The 21,391-nt window shown below is 42.8% G+C and overlaps 1 protein-coding gene across 1 annotated transcript in view; it reads left to right on the forward strand.

Annotated features, from left to right (window-relative positions):
• Positions 1-21,391, forward strand: part of ANK3 (ankyrin 3) — a 333,291-nt gene that overhangs the window by 216,868 nt on the left and 95,032 nt on the right. Inside the window, exons 24-25 of the mRNA XM_082855185.1 lie at positions 12,505-12,628; positions 17,763-17,865. Of these exons, the coding sequence (XP_082711311.1) occupies positions 12,505-12,628; positions 17,763-17,865 (227 nt within the window). The remainder of the gene's footprint in view (positions 1-12,504; positions 12,629-17,762; positions 17,866-21,391) is intronic.

Raw genomic sequence — 21,391 nt, forward strand, 5'->3', positions numbered from 1 at the left:
TAGAGCCCACGAGCTTCAACTACTGAGCCCACGTGTCACAACTACTGAAGCCCATGTGCCTAGAGCCTGTGCTCTGCAACAAGAGAAGCCACCGCAATGAGAAGCCTGCGCACCGCAATGAAGAGTAGCCCCCGCTCGCCGCAACTAGAGAAAGCCCGCGTGCGGCAACAAAGACCGAATGCAGCCCCCCCCAAAATAAATAAATAAATAAAAATATTTTTTTAAAAAAAGCACTTTGGGTGTAAGAGAAGGAAGAGGCCAGATCCTTGCGCACAACAGGCACATGATGCGGGCACTGCTTTATACCTGGGGGCAGTGAGCGTCTTCCTGTTTTGCACACACGGTCCTCATACACCCAGGTAATGAAGAGCCAAGACCAGTGAGCTCTGGATGTGGGGTTGAGTCTAGACGAATAGCTGAGAAAGACTGAACAGAAGGAACCAAAGGGCATGACACGGCCACTCTGAATGTAGCAACCGAATTTCTCTGTACATAAGAACCCTTTTAGTGCCTGATTTCACAGGGCTAGTTTGTGGCTGGTAATTTATTCATTTTCTAGTCTTCTTTAAAAGGGGCATAGGTTTTAGGTAATGAGAACAGTGCAAGTAACTTTTCCACCTGCATTCCATCTCTCTTCTTCGGTGTCTGTTTGACCAAGTCAGTATAACATCTAATCTTACTTAGGTGACTGAGGGTAATTTCTGGATTAGGGTTAAGGAGTACTGATAAAAATAGGAAAAAATTACAGTGTCTGTCCCAACACTGTCTTTTTCTGGCTCTTTACAGGAAAGACACAGAATTCTTTTTCCTTTCTGGGATGGGTTTGTTTATTAACCCAACCAAGATCACAGGGGACGTTTTTCATTGCTACATCTGGAAAGGTTCCAACACTGAGTCATGTGTGCTTACTTTAGAAACTGTATCTAGCCTGGATTAAGGAATAGTAAACTGCAATACAGTTTTTAGAAAGAGGTACATCTAGCCACAAAGAACAGAATAATGTTTAAGAGGAAAGAGTCAAATTGACTTTGTACTCTTAAAAAAAAAAAAATCATCCTGAGCAGAAAAGAGTCATTTGTTCTGTGGGATAACGGCTACTTGTTCTTGTCGTTGCTTAAGAGATGTGCAAACTTTGCCATTTTAGTCTGATTCCTTTTTGACCATCTATGAAGCCAGGATCTTACCGGCACCTGGAGTTAGGGAAATAAAGAAAGAAGACAGTGGGTGGCCCTCCCGTGAGAGATACACGAATCCCTTAGAATGATACGCACTTCTTTTTTTGGGGGGGTGCATTTTGGGTCTTCATTGCTGCGCATGAGCTCTCTCTAGTTGCTGCGAGCAGGGGCTACTCTTTGTTGCGGTGTGCAGGCTTCTCATTGCGGTGGCCTCTCTTGTTGCAGAGCCCAGGCTCCAGTAGTTGTGCCCGTGGGCTCAGTAGTTGTGGTGCGCAGGCTCAGTAGTTGTGGTGTACGGGCTTCGTTGCTCCGCGGCATGTGGGATCTTCCCGGACCAGGGCTCGAACCCGTGTCCCCTGCATCGGCAGGCGGATTCTTAACCACTGCGCCACCAGGGAAGCCCGACACGCACTTCTTAAGACCACCTATGTCACCCATTGCTCATCTAACCATCGTCTCAACTTACCCCATTGCTCTCACATCTTTTGAGAAGGAAAGCAAGAAAACAGTATATTCTAGAACTTACTTTCTGTTTTGAAAGGACAACCACTGCTGCCAGAAGATGCTGGAAAACAAAAGGTTGAAGCAAAAGACCCAGCATCTGCTCCTTCCTGACGGAGGAGGCAGCTGGGGAGGGGAGGGGGCAGGAGAGAGAGCTCACTGCATTCTCTACCTTGGGCTTGGGCAGCCTCGCCCTGAGCCTCCTTCCATCCCAGAAGATAATGGAGTCCCAAGCACCCACTGGTCCTCCAGCCTGACCCAGAAGTGCCTGTGCCACACACGGGGACCTCGGGAAGTGGGTGGCATAGCCCCTCCACTGTCGACACGCCATCTCCTTCCTTTTGTCAGCCTCTCAGAATGTGCACAGGAGTCCTTGCAAACTGCAAAACGAAAAGTGAAATGCATGAGCACCTGGAATCTAAGTAACTTTTCCCTTATTTATTGTGTGACTCTAGGTTAGAATTAGACTTTTAGAACTAAAGTTTGGGAATTCCCTGGCGGTCCAGTAGTTAAGACTCTGTGCTTCCACTGCAGGGGGCATGGGTTCGGTCCCTGGTCCAGGAACTAAGATCTCACAAGCCACGCGGTGCAACCAAAAAAAAAGGAAAGAAAAGAAAAGAAGGAACTAAAGTTTGAATGGGTCAGCATCCTCATACGATCATATTCCTCTTCCCTCTTACTCTTTTTGTTTGTTTGTTTTTCGCGGTACGCGGGCCTTTCACTGTTGTGGCCTCTCCCGTTGCGGAGCACAGGCTCCGGACGCACAGGCTCAGCGGCCATGGCTCACGGGCCCAGCCGCTCCGCGGCACGTGGGATCTCCCCGGGCCCGGGCACGAACCCGTGTCCCCTGCATCGGCAGGCGGACTCCCAACCACTGTGCCACCAGGGAAGGCCCTCCCTCTCACTCTTGCTTCCTTGCTCTTCTGACAATGCAGATATCGGAAGATTGAGGGAAAAGACATGAGCAAATAGAGTCATTTGGACTCTTCATGATGAAAACTTACTGTCTAAACATTAGGGGAGCTAGACATAAAGTTTTGAATTTATGGAAAAGATTTCCTCTTCAAAATTGTCCGGATTTTTATGTTCCTTATTTGAACCTTCCAAAAAAAATAAAATAGGCTGAGTCTTATTTGCCTTTATTTGTCTCTAAACGGGTTAATAATACCATGGAGTTGCTGAGATGATGAAAAGAAATAATATACACATAAAGCACCTAGAACAGTGACCAGCGTACAGTAGATGCTCAAAAAATGGCTGTCCTTCCTTTTCCTTAATCAGATGGATACGACTGTCTATGTATCCTGTTTCCTGCTCTAGGATTAGAATTAGGCCAGGACAGCACAAGAGGAAGAGAGAGCACTTTGAGTGTTTAAGTCTTCAGTTAAAACAAAAACGAAAGCAATGTGGGTCGACAAAGTCATTGCATTGCCCCCCCCACTCATGGGGGGGTGCTTGTCACTCGGATGGCAATGGTTAGTCTATAATCCAATTTCAAGGGCCCTAAAAATCCAACCCAACCAGCCCATTTCCTACAAGTCAGTTGCCTGTAACTTCAGTAAAGCCGGCTGCTCGCTGGTCTCCAGCATTCCCGTTCTGTCCCTCTGGGCTGCATCCTGTGGCCTGGGATGGCCAACTTCCCGTTTCCACCCCTCTCTCCCTGCCTGGACTCACACACTCTCCGTTCAGCATCCGCCACGTCTACAGTCCCATGTGCTGCCCTCTTCCTTTGTGCTCGTGTAATACTTTGTAACCATGCACACACCTTCTGTCCTGGTGGCGAGGTGGGGAAGCGCCTGGTCTCTGCAACCCGACTGCATGGGTTCTAATCCAGGCTCCTCCGCTAACTAGATGTGTGAGTTTTGACAAATAACTCTGAATCTGTTTCTTCATCTATAAACTGGAAATACTAGTACCTGCTTCCCAGGGTTGCAGATTAAGCGAGACGTGCATGTAAAGTGCTCAGTTAGCAAGCACAGCGTGTAGCACATACAAGGCATGATCTCAGTAGGAACCAGCAGCATTAGGAATACAGTATTTGTATCATGGTTTGTGTCCTGGTGTCAGCTTCTTTACTACAGGCTAAATGCCTCAAAGGCAGTAGTTGGCTTTACTCCTAACATAGGTCCTAGCCCAGCGCTCCACTGTCTACCGTCTCAAAGTGGTTACACAGTAGAGCAGGTCACCTGGGGACTTGTTACCCATGCAGAATCTCAGGGCCTACCCTAGACCTATGGAATCAGCATCTGCATTTTCACAAGGTGTCCAGCTGATAAAATACACCCCTTGAAATTTGAGAAACACTGCACTCATTCCTTGAATTCACTTGCTGAGCTGGTACTCGTAATAGCCACTAGGAAAACAGACACTGAATGCTATAGAATCAGTACTGCCATTAGATCACTGTCATTTGTAGGGACCTTTGAGACCCGTGGTTCTCAAAGTGTGGTCCCTGGACCAGCAACATCGGATTCACTTGGGAACTTGTCAGAAATGCGAGTTTTCAGGTGATTCTAATGCATCCTCCAGGTTGGGAACCACTGCCTTAGAACCCTGGGAAGCTACCAGAAGTACCACATTAATATCGTGCCTCCCCTTCTTCCTGCCTTGTTTCATTTCATTTCTTCTCTTCCATCTTAAAGAGAGTCTCTTTAAGACTTGTCTTAAAGAGACAAGTAAGGTCAAATGTCGTACGTATCGTTTCCTCTTTGCCGGATACTTGCTGGTGCACATACACATCTTAATGTCTACCTGGCAGACTGACATTTGTCAAAATACCTTTTCTGGTGTATGGAACACACAGATGACTTATCCGCAGTCCCTGTATTTTGTTTTATTTTGTTAATTTTATTCATTTTTTGAATAGGTGATAGACGCACATGGTATAAAATTCCCAAGGTACAAGAGTTTACGGTGAAAAGTAAGTCTCCCTCCTCCTTGCTCCAGTAATAGAGTTCCTTTCTCCAACAGCAATCACTGACCTTTCATCTCACACATTTATTGAGCACCTAATATGTGCCAGGCATTCTTCTGGGCACTGGATATGGAAGGAGAAGACAAAAACCCCTGCCTCCATGGAGCTGATGTTTTGGTTACTGATTTCTTATTGTATTTGTTCAATAGCGTAGAGTTTGGCAGTAGTTAAAAGTAGGGCTCTGTAGTCAAACCAACTAATTTTGAATCCAATTTTCCCCATGTTCTAAGTAATCTTAGCTGTTTATTCTACCACTGTGAACGGGGTTTTCTTTATCTTGAAATGGAGATAACAATTCTATTCTATAAGGTGGTTGTGAGAATTACTTGAGATAATACTTATAAAGCACCAAACAGTGCCTAGAACATAGTAAATGCTCAATAAATATAGATGTTGATTATAATGATGTGATCTCATTCTACTATTCTATAACGTAGACTAGAAATGGCTGAAGGATTTATTTTCCCAGTAGCTTACATTTCCTCTCTTTGCTATGTGATGATCAAAAAACACACTTTTTTCAGAACAAGCACAGTAAATTTGTCTTCTCAATTCTGATCATTAACTGCTTCTCAGTTAGGCTATTTACTGAGTTCTATGAAGTAATCAACTCCTAATCAATCACTAGAGTATAGAGACTGTGTTCCTCTATTCTTTTTAATCTAGCTTTTTAAAAAATCCCATGTAATTTGGAGATTTTCTACTATCATTTCATTTGGAGGTGTTTTGCACCATTATTTTCAGCTTCATAATGTTACAAAGTACATTCCTTGGGGAGATTCTGCATTTTGCATCAGAGGGATTAAACACTTCTGAGCAAAGTTTCTGACAATATAATTTGATATAGTTACGTTAAGGAATATTCTTTGTGATTCTAGTCTCCAGCCAGATGGGAAATCAACTTTCAACCGCTGGAAAAGCAACAAAAGTATTCCTCGGTAGTGGTTTTAAGATGGAAAAGAATAGAAGAAAATTACATGCAAAAAAAAAAAAAAAAGAAAGAGAAGAAAAGAACTCCTAGGGCATGAAAACACTTAAATAATAAGACAAGAACTGTTTCATTTATTCACCATGAAAAATCATTAGCGGGTATAATGAAAGATTGCAAGGAAGTTGGGTTAGGTATATTCCCCCATGTACTGATTCTGGACCAGTGAGTTGAATTCTAAAAGGGAATGAGGCACAGCTACGTGACCAACCACAGTCCTGATAACCATTTAATATATTCTCTTTCTCTCCTTTGTCCCTGATTCTATTTGGTATTATTTCCTCGTAGACAGAGTGTATGAATGTTTGGAGGATTGACTGTAGTACAGGAAACCTGTTCTCTGAACCTAGTCATCATAGGACTGGGAGGAAGGGGTAGCTGCGAAATTGAAGTGAAATGCCTCTGAACAGCTTTTATTATTTGGGGAATGGTGAGATCAAGGTAGATTTGGGGTGTTCGGGTTTTTCTCTTTTTTTTTTTTTTGCGGTACGCGGGCCTCTCACTGTTGTGGCCTCTCCCGTTGCGGAGCACAGGCTCCGGACGCGCAGGCTCAGCGGCCATGGCTCACGGGCCCAGCCGCTCCGCGGCATGTGGGATCCTCCCGGACCGGGGCACGAACCCGCGTCCCCCGCATCGGCAGGCGGACTCCCAACCACTGCGCCACCAGGGCAGCGCTGGGTTTTTCTTTAAACATTTTCCAGCCTCTGGTATTTTACTGTCAGAAATGGATTAGTAAAAACATCAGTGCTCATGATTTTGAAAGGTGTAAAGTCCCTTCCGTATAGGCGAGGCCTCCTCTGGTGGCACTCACCCCTGTGCTTCCCCCAGACTTTGTCTACACTAATCGTAGAACGCACTGCAGAGCTCACTCTAATTGATTAGGGGTGCATTAGGCACCTGTCTGTGACCACTTTGCCTTACCTTTGGACCTTGTTATTTTTCATTCCCCTCTGTTCCCACTACTTATTACTTCTGAGCTCAGTGGTTTAATTTATTAGCATCGTCTCCCGTGGTTGTGTGAGTTAACAGGGCTCAACTGGGCTCTAGACGGCCTTCAGGAGTTTGCAGTCAGACGGTAGCTAAGGTGGGAGTCACATGGCCAGACGTTCAATGTGACGTCATCGTTCGAGGGTCTGTCACCTCGGCCGGGATGGCTGGAACAGCTGAGAGCTGACTGGCATCTCTCTCCACATGGCTACCTTGACTTTCTTTCCACCTTTACACGAGGTGGCCTCATGGTCGTCAAATTTCTTGCCTTCGGATTCACTTCCCCTTTGGAACAAGTACTCCAAAGAGACTCAGGCAGAAACTGCAAGGTATCCTTGAACTCAAAGTCCAAAGTCACGTGACATCACTTCCCCTGCATTTTAGTGTTCAAAGATTGAGCCAGTTGAGATGTAAACAAGGGCAGTACACAGGCATGGATACAAGGAGAGTTGGTTCACTGGATGGGGTAGAGAGGGCATTTTTAAACACTAGCTACCACACCTTCTTTGCTAGAAAATAGATTTATCTTCAACACAACGGTTATGCCACTGCACCAAACGCTTCTAGGAAACACAAAGCCACACGAGTATTTAGTAAGTGAAGATTTGTGGGTTCTGGTAATACATATATTGTAACTAAATATATCTGATATTGTATGAGTGTTGTTCATTCATAGAAATATTACTTTTGTTATATTACAAATATAATTATTTGTACCTGTTGGTCAGAAGCTGTTACTAATCAAAATATTTGGGGATTATAGAATGGATTAGAGGCAGTTAACAAGATACTCAATAGAGTTCATCTCATTCCTTTCTAATCTTTGGTATATTAGTGTGTCGTACTATACGATAATTATAGAATATTTTGTTTATTGAAATGAGAGTTAGTTGTATTAATATTGTTCCTCCATTCATTCAATCAACAGGTATTTGTCGAGTATCTATGATGAACCTGGCCCTGCGTTAGGCAATGCAGAGCAGGGAGGCTTGGTGCTATGGTTAGATTTTGCCCCAAGCAGTATCAATAGTAGCATTTTAAATGCTAACTATGTGAGTTCATGCATTCAGATGTTTGAACACTAAAGAAAGCTGTGTTACTGAATACTAACAGTTAGTGCTGACTAAACCCTTTCTTTGTGCATTATTTCATTTAATCCCCCCAAGAGGTCTTAGGATAGAGGCAGAGTTGTTATCCCAGTTTGGTAGAGGTTGAAACTATGACTCAGAGTAAACAGTATCCCAGAGTTCACCTAATCAGTAAATGATGAAGCTTTAAGTTGAATCCAGGCACCGCCTACTATGCAAAATTGCATTAAAATAAGACCATTGCCTTTACCTCTAAATTCCGTGCCTTGTAAGAAATGTTTTCATCATTCTAAAATGGTAAATGCATAATTACTTAATTACTATTACTTAATAGTCATAAGACTACTTTAATCTTTGGCCAAATGTATTAACACCTCCCAACCCCATCCCAACTCTGGGCTTCTTTTGGTTTCATAGAGACCATTTCTGAAGTCTAAGAAGGCAGGATATGTAGAGAAAGAATAGAAACTTAATTTTATTGAAATTTTACTGTATACCAGTCGTCAAGTCTTGGCATGCCAAATGAATACGAAGTTGCTGTGGCATGTAGATGGGAAAAAAAGTGAAACCACCAACCTCTTTAATAAAAGCAATCATGAATTCCAAAGATACTGATGGGGCACTTACAATATGGCAGGTCCAGGAAAAGCTGGGTTCTGGTTTTGGGGTTCTCATCTCACTCTTCCATGGGAGGGACCAAGCAGGTGTTTTTCCCACCAATACACTCTGATAAGGGAAGCCCACATGAGGGACACTGAACTTAGGATGGTGAGTGGAGGATGGGAGGTGTTCTAGAAAGAGTCCAGGATTGGAGAAACTACTCAGGAGAAGAAGAGGGGTAAAGATTCCATCAAGGGAGTACACCCTATGTAGTGGTTCAAAGTCTAAAGAGTTTCAGGAATTCTAGGGACTGAAAGAATTATATGTAACAGAAGGGCAGGATGGGTGTGTAGGAGTGGCCGGAGAGAAGCTGGCCAAGAAGTCATGAGGAAGGAACCTTTCTTTGCAGGTCTTGTTAGGAAGCTTGAATGAGTGAGCACCGTTGAATCAGGCTTTGCTAAGTAGTTTGGATTTTTCTTTTCTTTTCTTTTTTTTCATTCATATATATGATTGAGGCATCGCATCTGTGGTTTTTTTTGGTTTTTTTTTTTAGATGTTGGGGGTAGGAGTTTATTAATTAATTTATTTATTTTGGCTGTGTTGGGTCTTCGTTTCTGTGCGAGGGCTTTCTCTAGTTGTGGCAAGCGGGGGCCACTCTTCATCGCTGTGCGCGGGCCTCTCACTGTCGCGGCCTCTCTTGTTGCGGAGCACAGGCTCCAGACGCGCAGGCTCAGTAGTTGTGGCTCACGGGCCTAGTTGCTCCGTGGCATGTGGGATCCTCCCAGACCAGGGCTCAAACCGGTGTCCCCTGCATTAGCAGGCAGATTCTCAACCACTGCGCCACCAGGGAAGCCCGGATTTTTCTTTTCTTTTCTTTTCTTTGGCCGTACCATGTGGCATGCGGGATCTTAGTTCCCCGACCAGGGATCAAACCCGTGCCCCCTGCAGTGGAAGTGCGGAGTCTTAACCACTGGACGCCAGGGAAGTCCCAGGAGTTTGGATTTTAAGTGCACACTTGTGGAAAACAGATTGACCTCCAGACATTTTCTCCATGTTACCCATGACTTCCCCTTCCATTCTTTAAAGAGTTGGAAATGATTCTTTTTGTTTATATTATTATTGGGGGGAATATTTTTCCATATGTACCAGGCAGTATAAATGGCTTCCCTTCACTTTCTGGGTATTTTCAGTGTCGATTATAGCCGGGCGGATCAAATTAAAGCACCAGGTGTCGTATCGTCTGAATATTAGATGAGTCATTATTTATGCATTGATCCAGGAACCACAAATCTGTACCCCACCTCCTCAGTTCTACAGATTCACATTTCTGTATATTTAGGTAACGGTCGAAGAGATAGATGCAATATATGCAAAAGTGCTGCAGGCCACTTCCTTCAAGATCATGTCCAAACCCTTGACCCTTTCTAGGCCGACGCTCCAGCTCTTCTGAGAAAAAGCAATTGAAATTGCCTCTCCTGTGTACCCAGATGGAGGATGCAGAAGTCCGGCTAGCTTTTCCCTCCACTGCCAACAAAAACAGGGTGGAACAGCTGGGAAGGGAGGCCAGGAGCCCCAGAGAGAGGGAAGCAGCGGAACAGCGCAGTGACAGAAGCGCCTCCTTGGCCGCCTGCAGCCCCTCGCAGCCGAGACCTCCCCAGCCAACCCCGGTTCCTCCTCCTCTCCCCCTCGCCAGGGACCCCTCAAGGAGGGAGGACCAGTTAGTGACTTTAAGCGGATCAGAGAGTTGAAAGAGCTTGTGCTGAAGTTAAGACAATATCCACTCCGTTTTCCCGGCTTGTCTCCCTTCTCCTTTCCCGCAGCTCTGGATCAAAAGCAGCGGTGATGGGCTCGTTCTCCAGGGCTTCTGGGAGAGTTCTGAGGATCCCGGCCGCTTCCCTCTGCCCCACAGTTTCCCAACCTCAACCCGAGGGCAGGTCCGCCCTCCCTCCCTCCCTCCCTCCCTCCCTCCCTCCCTCTCTCTTTTTTTTTCCCCTCCCTCCACCTGACAGGGACCATAAATAACCCAGGCTCCCAGCTGAGAACAAAGTTAAAATTTGCCTGGAGCTCTCTGCCACGCCCTGCCTGCGCCGCTTCTTTGTTTTCTTCTCCTGTTTTTCCTCCCTACCTGGGTTGGCCGTTTCTTCCTTCAGGTTGGAGAAGAGTCGCCTCCTAATTAAATGCAGTGGCTCACTCGCCGGCCCTCCCTAGATTTCAGGCTGCCTCGGCTACCCGGTTAGGCACCGGGCATCGGTATCAAATTACCGAAAGTCTACACTGGAGCAGTCCTCATATTAACATACAAATAACTCAGGGGCTTGCATTTATGTCACCATTCGATCCTGCTAGAGGCTTGCCAGAGCAGTTTTTAATCCAATCAGAAGGAGTTTTAAAAGGATGTCTGCGGAGTGATCAAAAAGGATCTTGATCTCAATGCAATGTAGCCAGATTTGGGGTTTGGTGTTTTTTTTTTTTTTCATCTAAAATATTGAAAATCTTTGAACACTGATGGGCAGGAAAAGATGTGTAATTCTTCAGTTGCTGGCGAGGAGACGAAGATGCTGAGAGGAACTTGGAGGAAGTGGTGAAGACAGTGGCTCCAACCCAGGGACTGGTTTGGGCTGATTTGGAGGTAGAGCCTAAATCACTGCTTCAGGGATTCCTGGAAACATCAGGAAAACATTTGATCAGCCCAGCCCGGTGGAAATGGCTTTGCCACAGAGTAAGATCTTTCTTTAAGTCGTACTTGGTGTGTGCTGTTTTTGTTTCCTATGTAGTGAGTGTGCAGGTAGCCCAGCTGTAAATAGTTACTGAAAATAATCTCTTGGGACCGGGTAGCCGGGTAGCTATGGAAAGTTGATCTGTTTGGTTTTTACACTGGCGAAAACAGTAGTTGCTATTGGATTTTTAGACTGGATTGGTAGCTTAAAAGCTGAGCTCTTGTGGTTTCCCGAGTTTAAATGAATGGAAATTATAAACAGTGCTGAATGAAGGACTGGAAAATAGAGCTGGAGTGGGTGAAATCGCTTACCTTTGAGAAAACATGACATGTACTCCTTTGAAATCTGGCTCGGCCAGCCAAGCTTGTATCCAGTAGAACAAGAGTCAGAAAAAGGAGATAGGGTTTGCCTGTTTGTGAAAGGAACTTTTTCACAGCCCGTGCTGCATTTTGAGAAGGATGGGAAATGTCCCAGAGGGCAAAAGGCATCTGGAAAACCTGCCCCGTCACCCCTGGAATGTGGTTTATTCCCGTGTGAGGTCATGTTGTAGGTGTGTAGCTAGTAAAAGTATTTTAGGCAATTAACTCTTTGTATAGGTGGTTCAAGAGCAATTTATTTCATCCTTCTTTACAACTACTGAAGCCCCCATTTGATCTCTATTGAAGGTAGAGCTGCTTTCCAAGCAGGGTTCAAGCACTGGGGCAGCTGGACTGAGTTGTTAATTTGATAGATTTCGAAACAGTTCAAAATGGATGTGTTTCAAGGTTCCCCAGTTGAGCAGTTGTAGTTTCAGATTAAATAACTTGCTCGTTTTTTACATAAACCCCAAATTGAAATCCTGGGTGTGAGAAGAACATTTAAAATAAAGTCGGTTCCCTTCCCACATACAATTTGCAGAACAGTCATGAAGAGATGCCTCTTATTTTGCAATCCAGGTCCATTCAGACAAGCTGCCCTCATCATGGTTGGGCCAGGAAAACTCTAGCTGACAGAAGAGATCAACCTTTCTAGTCAGCTGGGGCTTGAGGCAGGGAGGAAGGAGATACAGAAATGGTTTAAAATTGGTACCTAATGCCAGGAGCTCTTTCTGCTGCTTAAATTCACTATTTTTTTTTAACATCTTTATTGGAGTATAATTGCTTTACAATGGTGTGTTACTTTCTGCTTTATAACAAAGTGGATCAGCTATACATATACTTATATCCCTATATCGCCTCCCTCTTGCGTCTCCCTCCCACCCTCCCTACCCCACCCCTCTAGGTGGTCACAATAAATTCACTATTGAAATGATGAACTAACCTCTACCTATACTTTTTCCTTCTAATGGCAGTTTCAAATATTATCCGGGGGGGATGAGGGGAAATGAACATGAGAGAAATGGGTGATTGGCCAATGACCGGAGGAAGTTTTCTCCCCAACAGACACATTTTCAAAAGGGAAGCTTGTGATTTGGGCTTGCTTTGTGCATCCGCAGGTGAAGATGCAATGACAGGCGACACGGACAAGTATCTTGGGCCTCAAGACCTTAAGGAATTGGGCGATGATTCTCTGCCCGCAGAGGGCTACATGGGCTTTAGTCTGGGGGCCCGCTCTGCCAGGTATTTTATCGTTGCTCTTTTCTCACAGTTAATTTAAAACAACCATGATGTGTCATAAACCGAAATCATTTTCATTTTTCACATTATCCCCAAGTCTGCTCTTTGGATAAGGATGTGAATTTGGTGAAATGTACACATGCTCTGCTGTCTTCTTTTGTGGTTTTCAGTCCTTAATTTTATGCAATTGAATGTGTTAATCGTTTGTTCTTTTTTTCCCCACGTGGCAGTAGTGCTTCAAGCATAATAGCAAAAGAGCTCACTGGCAAAACGGAGAGCACCGATCTAGGTCACATGTTTTAAAACTAAGTTTTGTTCCATAGTGAAAGAAAGATCCTCTTTTCCAATAAGTAAGAAATATTGTGTTGATTGTTCACTCTTCTCTCCTCGTGACTGAAAGAACAATTTATGATTGAGACTTAAAAGAGAGCATTCTTGGGAAAAAATTATGTATTGTTTATTGGAATTGTCTGTCAACTGAGTATCTCTTTGAAAAGTATGCCATTACTTTGTTTAGAAGGGACATGTTAAGAGTGAAACAGTGACTTAACCAAAAGTTACAGGTAGAATGGTAGCAAATTCAGCTCTGAAAACTGAAGCTACAGCTTTTGTATGTGGAAAGCTTTGGCTCCAGCCTGACACGGGTTGAAAGAAACAGAACATTGTCCAGAATTTGGGGACTTCTTTTCCCTGGTTGGGTTAACAGCCTGTTTGCTGACAGTCAAGTTATTTTAAGCTAATAATTAAACCTTCTAAGCTAGTGCCCTGGGGACATTTTCCTACAGTTTAAGGACCTGTTGTTAAAAGTTTCATTGTCTAATAGTAAACAGCACTTCCCTCAAAGTAAACCTGGGAGTTTATTCTCAGCGTCCGTCCGTTGATGTGGCCAGGTTAGACACTGAATTGGTTTTTCTTTGAGTTAATCTTTTTTTGTTTAATAGAATTTGGAGCCTCATGTAACTTATTAGAATTTTGGCTTTATATATATATTTATAAAAGGCCTTAAAATCTCATTGTAGCAGGTGTCATTAGTGAGAAGGGGAAAATAAGTTTTTAAAAACATGTCTTATTTCAGGTAATCACAGATAACAAGTTACAACTGAAAATATTGCAGACTCTTAAGGGACCTCAAGGGAAAAGTCTATTTAGAGATTGAAGAGCTTTTGTAATCCAATAACTAGCTGATTCTCTTCCTCAGATAATATATAAAAGCTACATTTCATGACTCAATCATTTGTATATAGGGACTTGTAGCAGCTGACCTCCAGTGAGAGTTGAAACCAGTATATTGTCTCTTATAAATTTTCCACAAGACATTTCTGAGGCTTCCATACTTGTAGTTTGGATTGCACCATTCTTATTTGTTGCTATTATATGTAACTCATTTTTTTACATTGCAACTGATGTTATGCTCAGAGGCGAATTATCTATAAAGCCGATATGTTTCTTAAAGTACTGTTAAACTGTTACCAAGTGTAATATTCTGAGTGTAACATTTAAAAAGGGATACATTAAATGTGTAACTCATTCAACCATAACATTTATTTTTCTTTTTTTCCCTGTCTGATTTTTTTGCTTTCTACTTCTTCTGTTTTTTCTAAAAATACTTAAAAATAGTCCCAAGATCAGGTAAGAAAATACGGCACCTTGACAGTGTTCCTCTGCTCTTCCTTGGCGCATTTTCTCATCTTTATTTTCTCCAGCATCGTGCTGTGCTATGCTGTGCTGCCATGTGCTTTTTCTTTTTTATTTCTCTGCTCAGCTTTAGAAAATCGGTTTTGTGATTTGAGAAAATAAGCAAGTAACTAAATGTATGACAAGTAATGTTTACTTACGCAAAGTTGACTGAATACGTGAGGAATTTACTTCTCTTAACGAAGTTGTATAGTGCATGAAGTAACTGGAGAAATTGCACTGGGTTTAAAGGAAAAGTCTTGATCGGAAGGGCTGGCTGTTTGCTGGGTTCTGTTCTAAGCTGTGCTAGGTACTTCAGTATAACTTCAGAAACCTGAAGCATGTGTTTTTCTAACATTTCCCCTGTTTAACACTTAGGGTATACTGATGGCTGCAAATAATATCGTTGACCTCAGTGAAAAACAACTTAATGCCTTCCAGACCCCCATGCAAATAATCTCTCATTTTAGTAGCTGAAAGTATCAATACTTCAATATATTAAGGATTCAGAGTGCAGCTCGATGCCGTTAATCGGCTCCATCTGCCTAATGTAAATTAGTCAGGAGTAGGAATTATGTCAAGTGACATTATGTAAAATGAGGACATCTTTAGACTTTTCCATTGGTAGCTCCCAATTCTAGGCTCTGTTCTTTCGTTGGCACTCCTACGTAAGTTAAAAGAAAGAAAGGATGTTTTTAAAAAAAAAACAAAACACATCTTAGATATGTTTAAAAACTAAAGTTAAAATGAACGTGTCATCATTTAAAAAAAACTTGTGTGGTTCACATATACAATAAAAACAACTGTTCTCACGTACCACCAATATTACCATGTGCCACGGGAACCAAAATTTGAAGAAATGAATATCTGATGCAGAGTGTGGAACTTCCTGTGCCTCTCAAATCACATCACGGGGGCAAAATGGAGTCTTGCTATAAGTACGCAGAAGTTGCACTATCTAATGGTCTAGCTGCCAGGCACATAGGATTATCTAAATTAAAATGAATTAAAATTAAATGCAGCTCTTCTGTCACGCTAGCCGCACTTCAGGTGCTCAGTGTATTGGACAGAGCAGGTTGAGTACGTGTCCATCATTCTGTTGGAAAAGAAAGTTCTGTTGGATGGTGTTGAGTTAGAAAGTAGAAAGAGAATTCCTGCTTTTAGGAAGCTTATATTGCACCTGAGAGAAGGGATGGGGCTAGAAACAGGAGTAACAAAAGTTTGCAACAAAAATAGGAAAAAAAAAAAGAGTGATGGGTCATATATGATTGGGCACTGGAGGCCCAACGGTGCAAGAGGTCAGAGTCACATGGCTTACTGGGTAAGCTCTGTGCAGGGATAATGCTCTTTTTTTTTTTGCTTCTATATCCATTTTCTGATATTGTGTCCCTCTCATAATAGTCACTTAGTAAGTATTTGCTTAATACATCAGATAATGACTCTGTAGAATGATGGTTATTTTGGAGAAAGTAAGGCTCTCATCCTAGAAGCATGTACCCAGCCATTTGTGTAGACACTTAGAATTATGTCTGTCATTTGGGGGCCTCTGTATCTTGATATAAAAATCCCCTCTTTTGGATACTCTTTGGTGTCTCTAAAATATATCCATATATGCCTTTAATGTAGGCAGTGGGGGAAGAAATCATTTTGTGCAAGCGCAGAATCATTCCTTAGTTACCTCTCCTTTGCTCTTTCCCCTGTCAAGCACAGACAAAGGCACGGCCAGGCCAAAGTCTGCCAGATTCGGCTGGTGAAGATTCGAGCAGCCACGTTTAAATTCAGACAGTTGATTACTTCCTAGGCGGGGCTAACTTCCTGTGGCCCTTGTCTTCCACACCAGAAAGGATGACACCAAAACCAAAGGGGCTGTATGTCTACCACGCTAGCTGTGGGCTGCCCCATTGCTAAGGAGCCAATTCCAGACCGCTCTCTTCCAAGGAGGGCATGGCAGGAAGCCTCAGACCTCTTTCAAAATGGGAGGCAGTGAAAAGCTACCTCACGACAGCCTACCTGGTAGGGAGGCGAGTGGAAGATGGCCTCGGAGCAGCTCACCAGCCTCCATCCTCTTTGTTCTTGAAGGATCACGGGGGTTCCGCCAAGGCTCAGATGAGCTGCCATTCCAGCCTGCCTGTGTGCGCTTTGTGGATATATGCAGGGTTACCAGCGTCCCTGACTCTATTGGTCTCTTTTTTTTTAAATTGAGCTATAATTGACATATAACATTATGTTAGTTTCAGGTATATAACATGATTCAATATACATATATATTGCAAAACTGTCATCACAATAAGTCTAGTTAACATTCATCACCATTCATAATTACACATTTTTTTTTTATTATGATGAGAACTTTTAAGATTTACTCTCGGGAATTCCCTGGCGGTCCCATGGTTGAGACTGCACTTCCACTGCAGGGGCCACGGGTTCGATCCCTGGTCGGGGAACTAAGATCCCACATGCTGCGTGGCACGGCCAAAACAAAAATCTCTCTTAGCAACTTTCAAACACACAAAACAGTATTGTAAACGATGGTCAGCATGCTGTACATTAAATCCTCAGGACTTACAACTGGAAGTCACGTAAAATAAAATGTGATTTGAGAAAATGAAAATAAGCAAGTAACTAAATGTGAGGTATTCACATTTTATAACTGGAAGTTTATACGTTTTGACCACCTTCACCCGTTTTGCCCATCCCCCAAGCCCTCTTGGTATTTAGCTTAGAGGTCAAGGTGGTGAGTGGTACTTCAGGACGTCAGGAGTCCTGCATTCGGGGAAGTTCAAAGCCTGTGTAGAGGATCTGAGAGAGGCTAGAAAGGAGTAGAGAAGAAGCAAAGAAAAAAGCATACAGCAAGGAAAGACAAGATAACCATACATGGAATTTGAATTTTTCCAGGCCAGAGAGATGGCAATGAAGATAATGTAAGGTGTATTCATAACCCTCCTTCCCTCTTCATGTTTTTCATGGGAAGCCACTATAAACCAGAGCTCTCAATAGGTTAAATCCACATCTAGTTCCCAAAGCCTTATTAACGGATACGTTTACAGCACCATAATTCCATTCAGTAGTGCGAGATAGACAAATATGGACCAGAAAGGGAGGAGACTCTAAAAGAAGGTCTTAACCAAGAAAAATCTCTCTAGTTATCAAATTATCTGCAGTCATCTGGAGTCACGTTGGTTTGACCGTCATAGCGAAGTATCCAGGTTTTCACACATTTCACCTTCTCAAAGATTGAACACCAACTCGCCTAATTTTAAACGAAACCTGATCGTGAGGTTGTCTAAGCTTAAGAAATTTCCTAAAGTATAAGGGATTTTATTTTTGATGATGTCTTTTCAAGAACGACTTTGGTTGATGTTTTTGGCCATCTTGCCTGTTCTTCAAGTTGCATGCATTAACGTTCTTTTATCCATCTCATCGTCATCTCCCACTCTTGAATGGTTAACTGTAACTACAACAGCCTCCGCTCCTTCAGTTCGGATAGGTCTTACACCTTGAACAGAAGCTCCTTCGCGCGGGACAGCATGACGATTGAAGAACTCCTGGTGCCGTCCAAAGAGCAGGTATGCGTTCTTTTGTCAAATCTTCTTCCGTCGTTAAACTTTCATTTGTATGATGGAATCACGTTCTTTGTCGCATGACAAAAACTCTGTTTCTGCATGTTTGGTTTTGCTTTCATAAGTCTTCCTGTACTGCCAGTTAAAGAAAAAATCAATTGTACCATAAATCGAAATATCCCTCTCTTCTGCATATCAATCTCATCCCACAAAGAGGAACTTAGAAAAGTTCTAGGAAAGGCATGGATACCTTTCTCATTTCTTGGCCAAATCTTGCAGTTTTTAAAAGAGACAGTTAAGGGAATTCCCTGGGCGCCCAGTGGTTAGGACTCCGCACTCTCACTGCTGAGGGCCCAGGTTCAACCCCTGGCCAGGGAACTAAGATCCCACAAGCTGTGCAGCGAGGCCCAAAATAAATAAATAAAATAAATAAGTAAATAAAAGAGAGGTAATAATAACTGGTAGCTAAAGCTGCTGACATTGTCCACATGAAGGTTAGGTTTTGCTCAACAGACTATTTATGCATGTTGGAATTTGCTGAAATTGTTTTTAGCAAGTTAAAGATTAGATTGGTCATGTTTTTGGTCCCTTAGCTTCAAAGCTGCCTGGGATGGGCCTTCCCAAGGCGTGCCAGCATTTTGCTTTCTACTAGAACCTCTGCTAGGTTCATTTGGTGTTTATGCAATTTCTTCTTTCCGTTAACTGTGGTTGAATAGATACTGGTTTGTTACGGGAAGACTCAGTAACAGAGTCCTGCTGCGTAGGGGCTCAGGATGGGTCATTATTCTAGATTCACACAATACCTGCTGTTAAATGTGCACAGTCAGGAGCTGGTGATGGATGAAACTGGACCATAAAACTAATTTTGAAGGTGGCCTGTAATATTTAAACAACGTAAATGGTGAAATTATGCTGGACTTATTGATTCCCCACATAATGAAGGTAAATTGGGGCAGATGAATAAGTGATGAACACTTATCATCACCAAGTTAGAGGTTAAGCTGTGGGTCGTCACACCTTGAGGGTTCCCATCTGTCTGGAGATGCCGACTTCCAGACACACAGATGTATGTTGTACTTCATAAGGACCTACAATACGTATGTTAATGCTTTATACTCTCTGGAACATTCTTAGCAAGCAGTTCTTACAGAGCTGACTGCAGTGACTCTTCAGTGTTTGGTCAAAAAACACCCTCTGTAGAATGATTATAGGTACCTGCCGTGGTTTAAATGGGCGTTAGCACCAGAGAAAGCACTTATCTCAAATGATGAAGCTACGTTCTTGGGTGTAAGGTGTTGCCCAGGTATTGGCTGAGATTTTCTGAAGAACTCTCTGCTTGGTTGGCCGTGGTCATTATCCTAGTTGGGTAATCCTGATCTCTTTATGTTCCCAACTGAAATGAAATGTGAGTGGATATATTGCTAACACTTAAAAGTGTAGAAATACGTGAAATTCTCTGTGCTCTAAGGGAACCCCACAAAACTTACAAACTTGCAAGTAAACGGAGATTCCTTGAACATTTTGCTATTATTGTAATGGAGTAGCAAATTGTCAGTTGACCCTAATTATGGTTTATATTTCTGAATATATACTTGTTTGGGGGGCAAGGGCCTGAAATGGAGGCCGCCACCGCCATTATCACCGTGACCTCACCTCCACTGCCACCATCACCTGCACCGCCATCTCCGCCACGTTTACCACCATAGTTACACAGCCTCGCAATTTCTGCACATCCACCTTAAAGTAAAATATAAATGCTTGCGATGCTACAAGGTTACAAACAGGCTTCTGAGTGTTCTCACACCATTACCTGTCAGCTACTGCCGAGACCTACTTACTCAGGTAGAATGGCGGGGCAACATTTACTCAGAATGAAGGATTCGTGAAAAGAAATGAAGGCTAGAGAGAACGTCTGAGGTAAAGCTGATGTTCTTTTGTATAGTTTGTTCCTGCTCCAATTTCAAAAATACCTCTGTGGACATCACAAACCCTCTGTAGGCCAGTCAGAAGAAAGGAGAGCTTAGGACACCTTGAAAGCTTTACAGATAAATCTTAAGTTGATAACTGCAGAAGCAGGACGCTGCTTTCTTTAATGGCCACAGAGAATCCGTGGTCTGACAGGCATTTCTCATGGAACGAGCACGTTTAATGAGCACATCACATGACTCCATGATAAATTCACCGGAGACTTGCAAAAAAAGATATGAATATCATAAAGACATTTTAGGGACAGTTGGGGGGCATTTGAAAATGTACAAGCTATACTGTTAGGAAATTATTGTTCATCTTCCGAACAGTGATAATAGTATTGAAGGTGTACAGGGAATATCTCTCTTCCAGGGGTATGCATGCTGAATTTTTCAGGAATGAAGTAATCTCTGTCAGCTATTTATTTTCAGATGGTTCAGCCAGAAGTGTATGCATGGAGTGAGAGAAAAAAAATCAAATATGGCCAAATGTTAATTGTTGAATCTAGGCTGAGTGTATATGAATATTCCATGTACAGCTTTTTCAACTTTTTTATTTTGTATTAAATTAAATTAAATTAAAATTAAAACTTGGAGGAAAGGGGAAAACAAATTCTGAAAGAGGTGTATTAACTTATTTCATCCCATATCTCATTTATCATAGAAGAGAGAGAAAAGGCTAATTCCTCAAAAGAGAGGCTTTAAGAGGGAAGAGTCTAGTTACACTGGGCATGACTCATGAGAAGCATTTACTTCAGAAGTGCATTTAAACACTTTATGTTAGAATTAAGTGACAAAAAATTATTAGTTGATGTCTATCACGTCTCAAAATCTGCATGGATAAATTTCAAAATGGAGTTTGTCCGCAGTATTGATTTTGTCTGAAAGCATGCAAGAAATCTGAAACATTTAGGATTCCTAAATTTAGCAATGATATATGACTTACTGTCCGATTTAAAACTGCCTTGTCATTGCCCAGTTAAAGTTGCTTTGACAAGAAAAGGTGAAAAATGAATAAAAATTAACTTAGCGTGAGTCTTGTTTTTTTTTTTTACCAGGAGTAGAGTTCACCCATACAAAGCATAGTTGCCTCTTTATTATTCTGCTGCTGATGAATCCGTTTGCACATTAACCACAGTTAAAGTACAGTTGAGGTCCAGGGTGGTTAGGCCTGCCACCCCCATGTTCCTAAGAACCTGTGCTGGTTTGAAGGCCGGTGTGGAGGCCAGAGGTGTGGAGGCCAGAGGTGTGGAGGCCAGAGCTGGGGAGTAAGGCTGAGAGAAGGAAGCCCATCCCCATTCCTTGCTGGGCCTTAGTCATGATTAGTTTGTAAACTACTTAATTCCCCCATGGATATTAAGAGTTGACATGTTTGTACTGTGATATTGGATTATCCATGAACTCTGTTTCCCTTTACCTTCCCTTTACCTTGTAATCAAGAATCACCTGTAGATATGCTTCTGAAAATGTGTATGTAAATAAATCATGTCTTGCATTTGTCAGAAGGTTTTATTATTTAAGGCAGTAACACTCAGCCCCGATTGCTCCCAAGAACCACCCGGAGA

The sequence above is a fragment of the Leucopleurus acutus genome, assembly GCF_964270905.1.
Source record: "Leucopleurus acutus genome assembly, chromosome: 14".
Classification (NCBI taxonomy): Eukaryota; Metazoa; Chordata; class Mammalia; order Artiodactyla; family Delphinidae; genus Leucopleurus; species Leucopleurus acutus.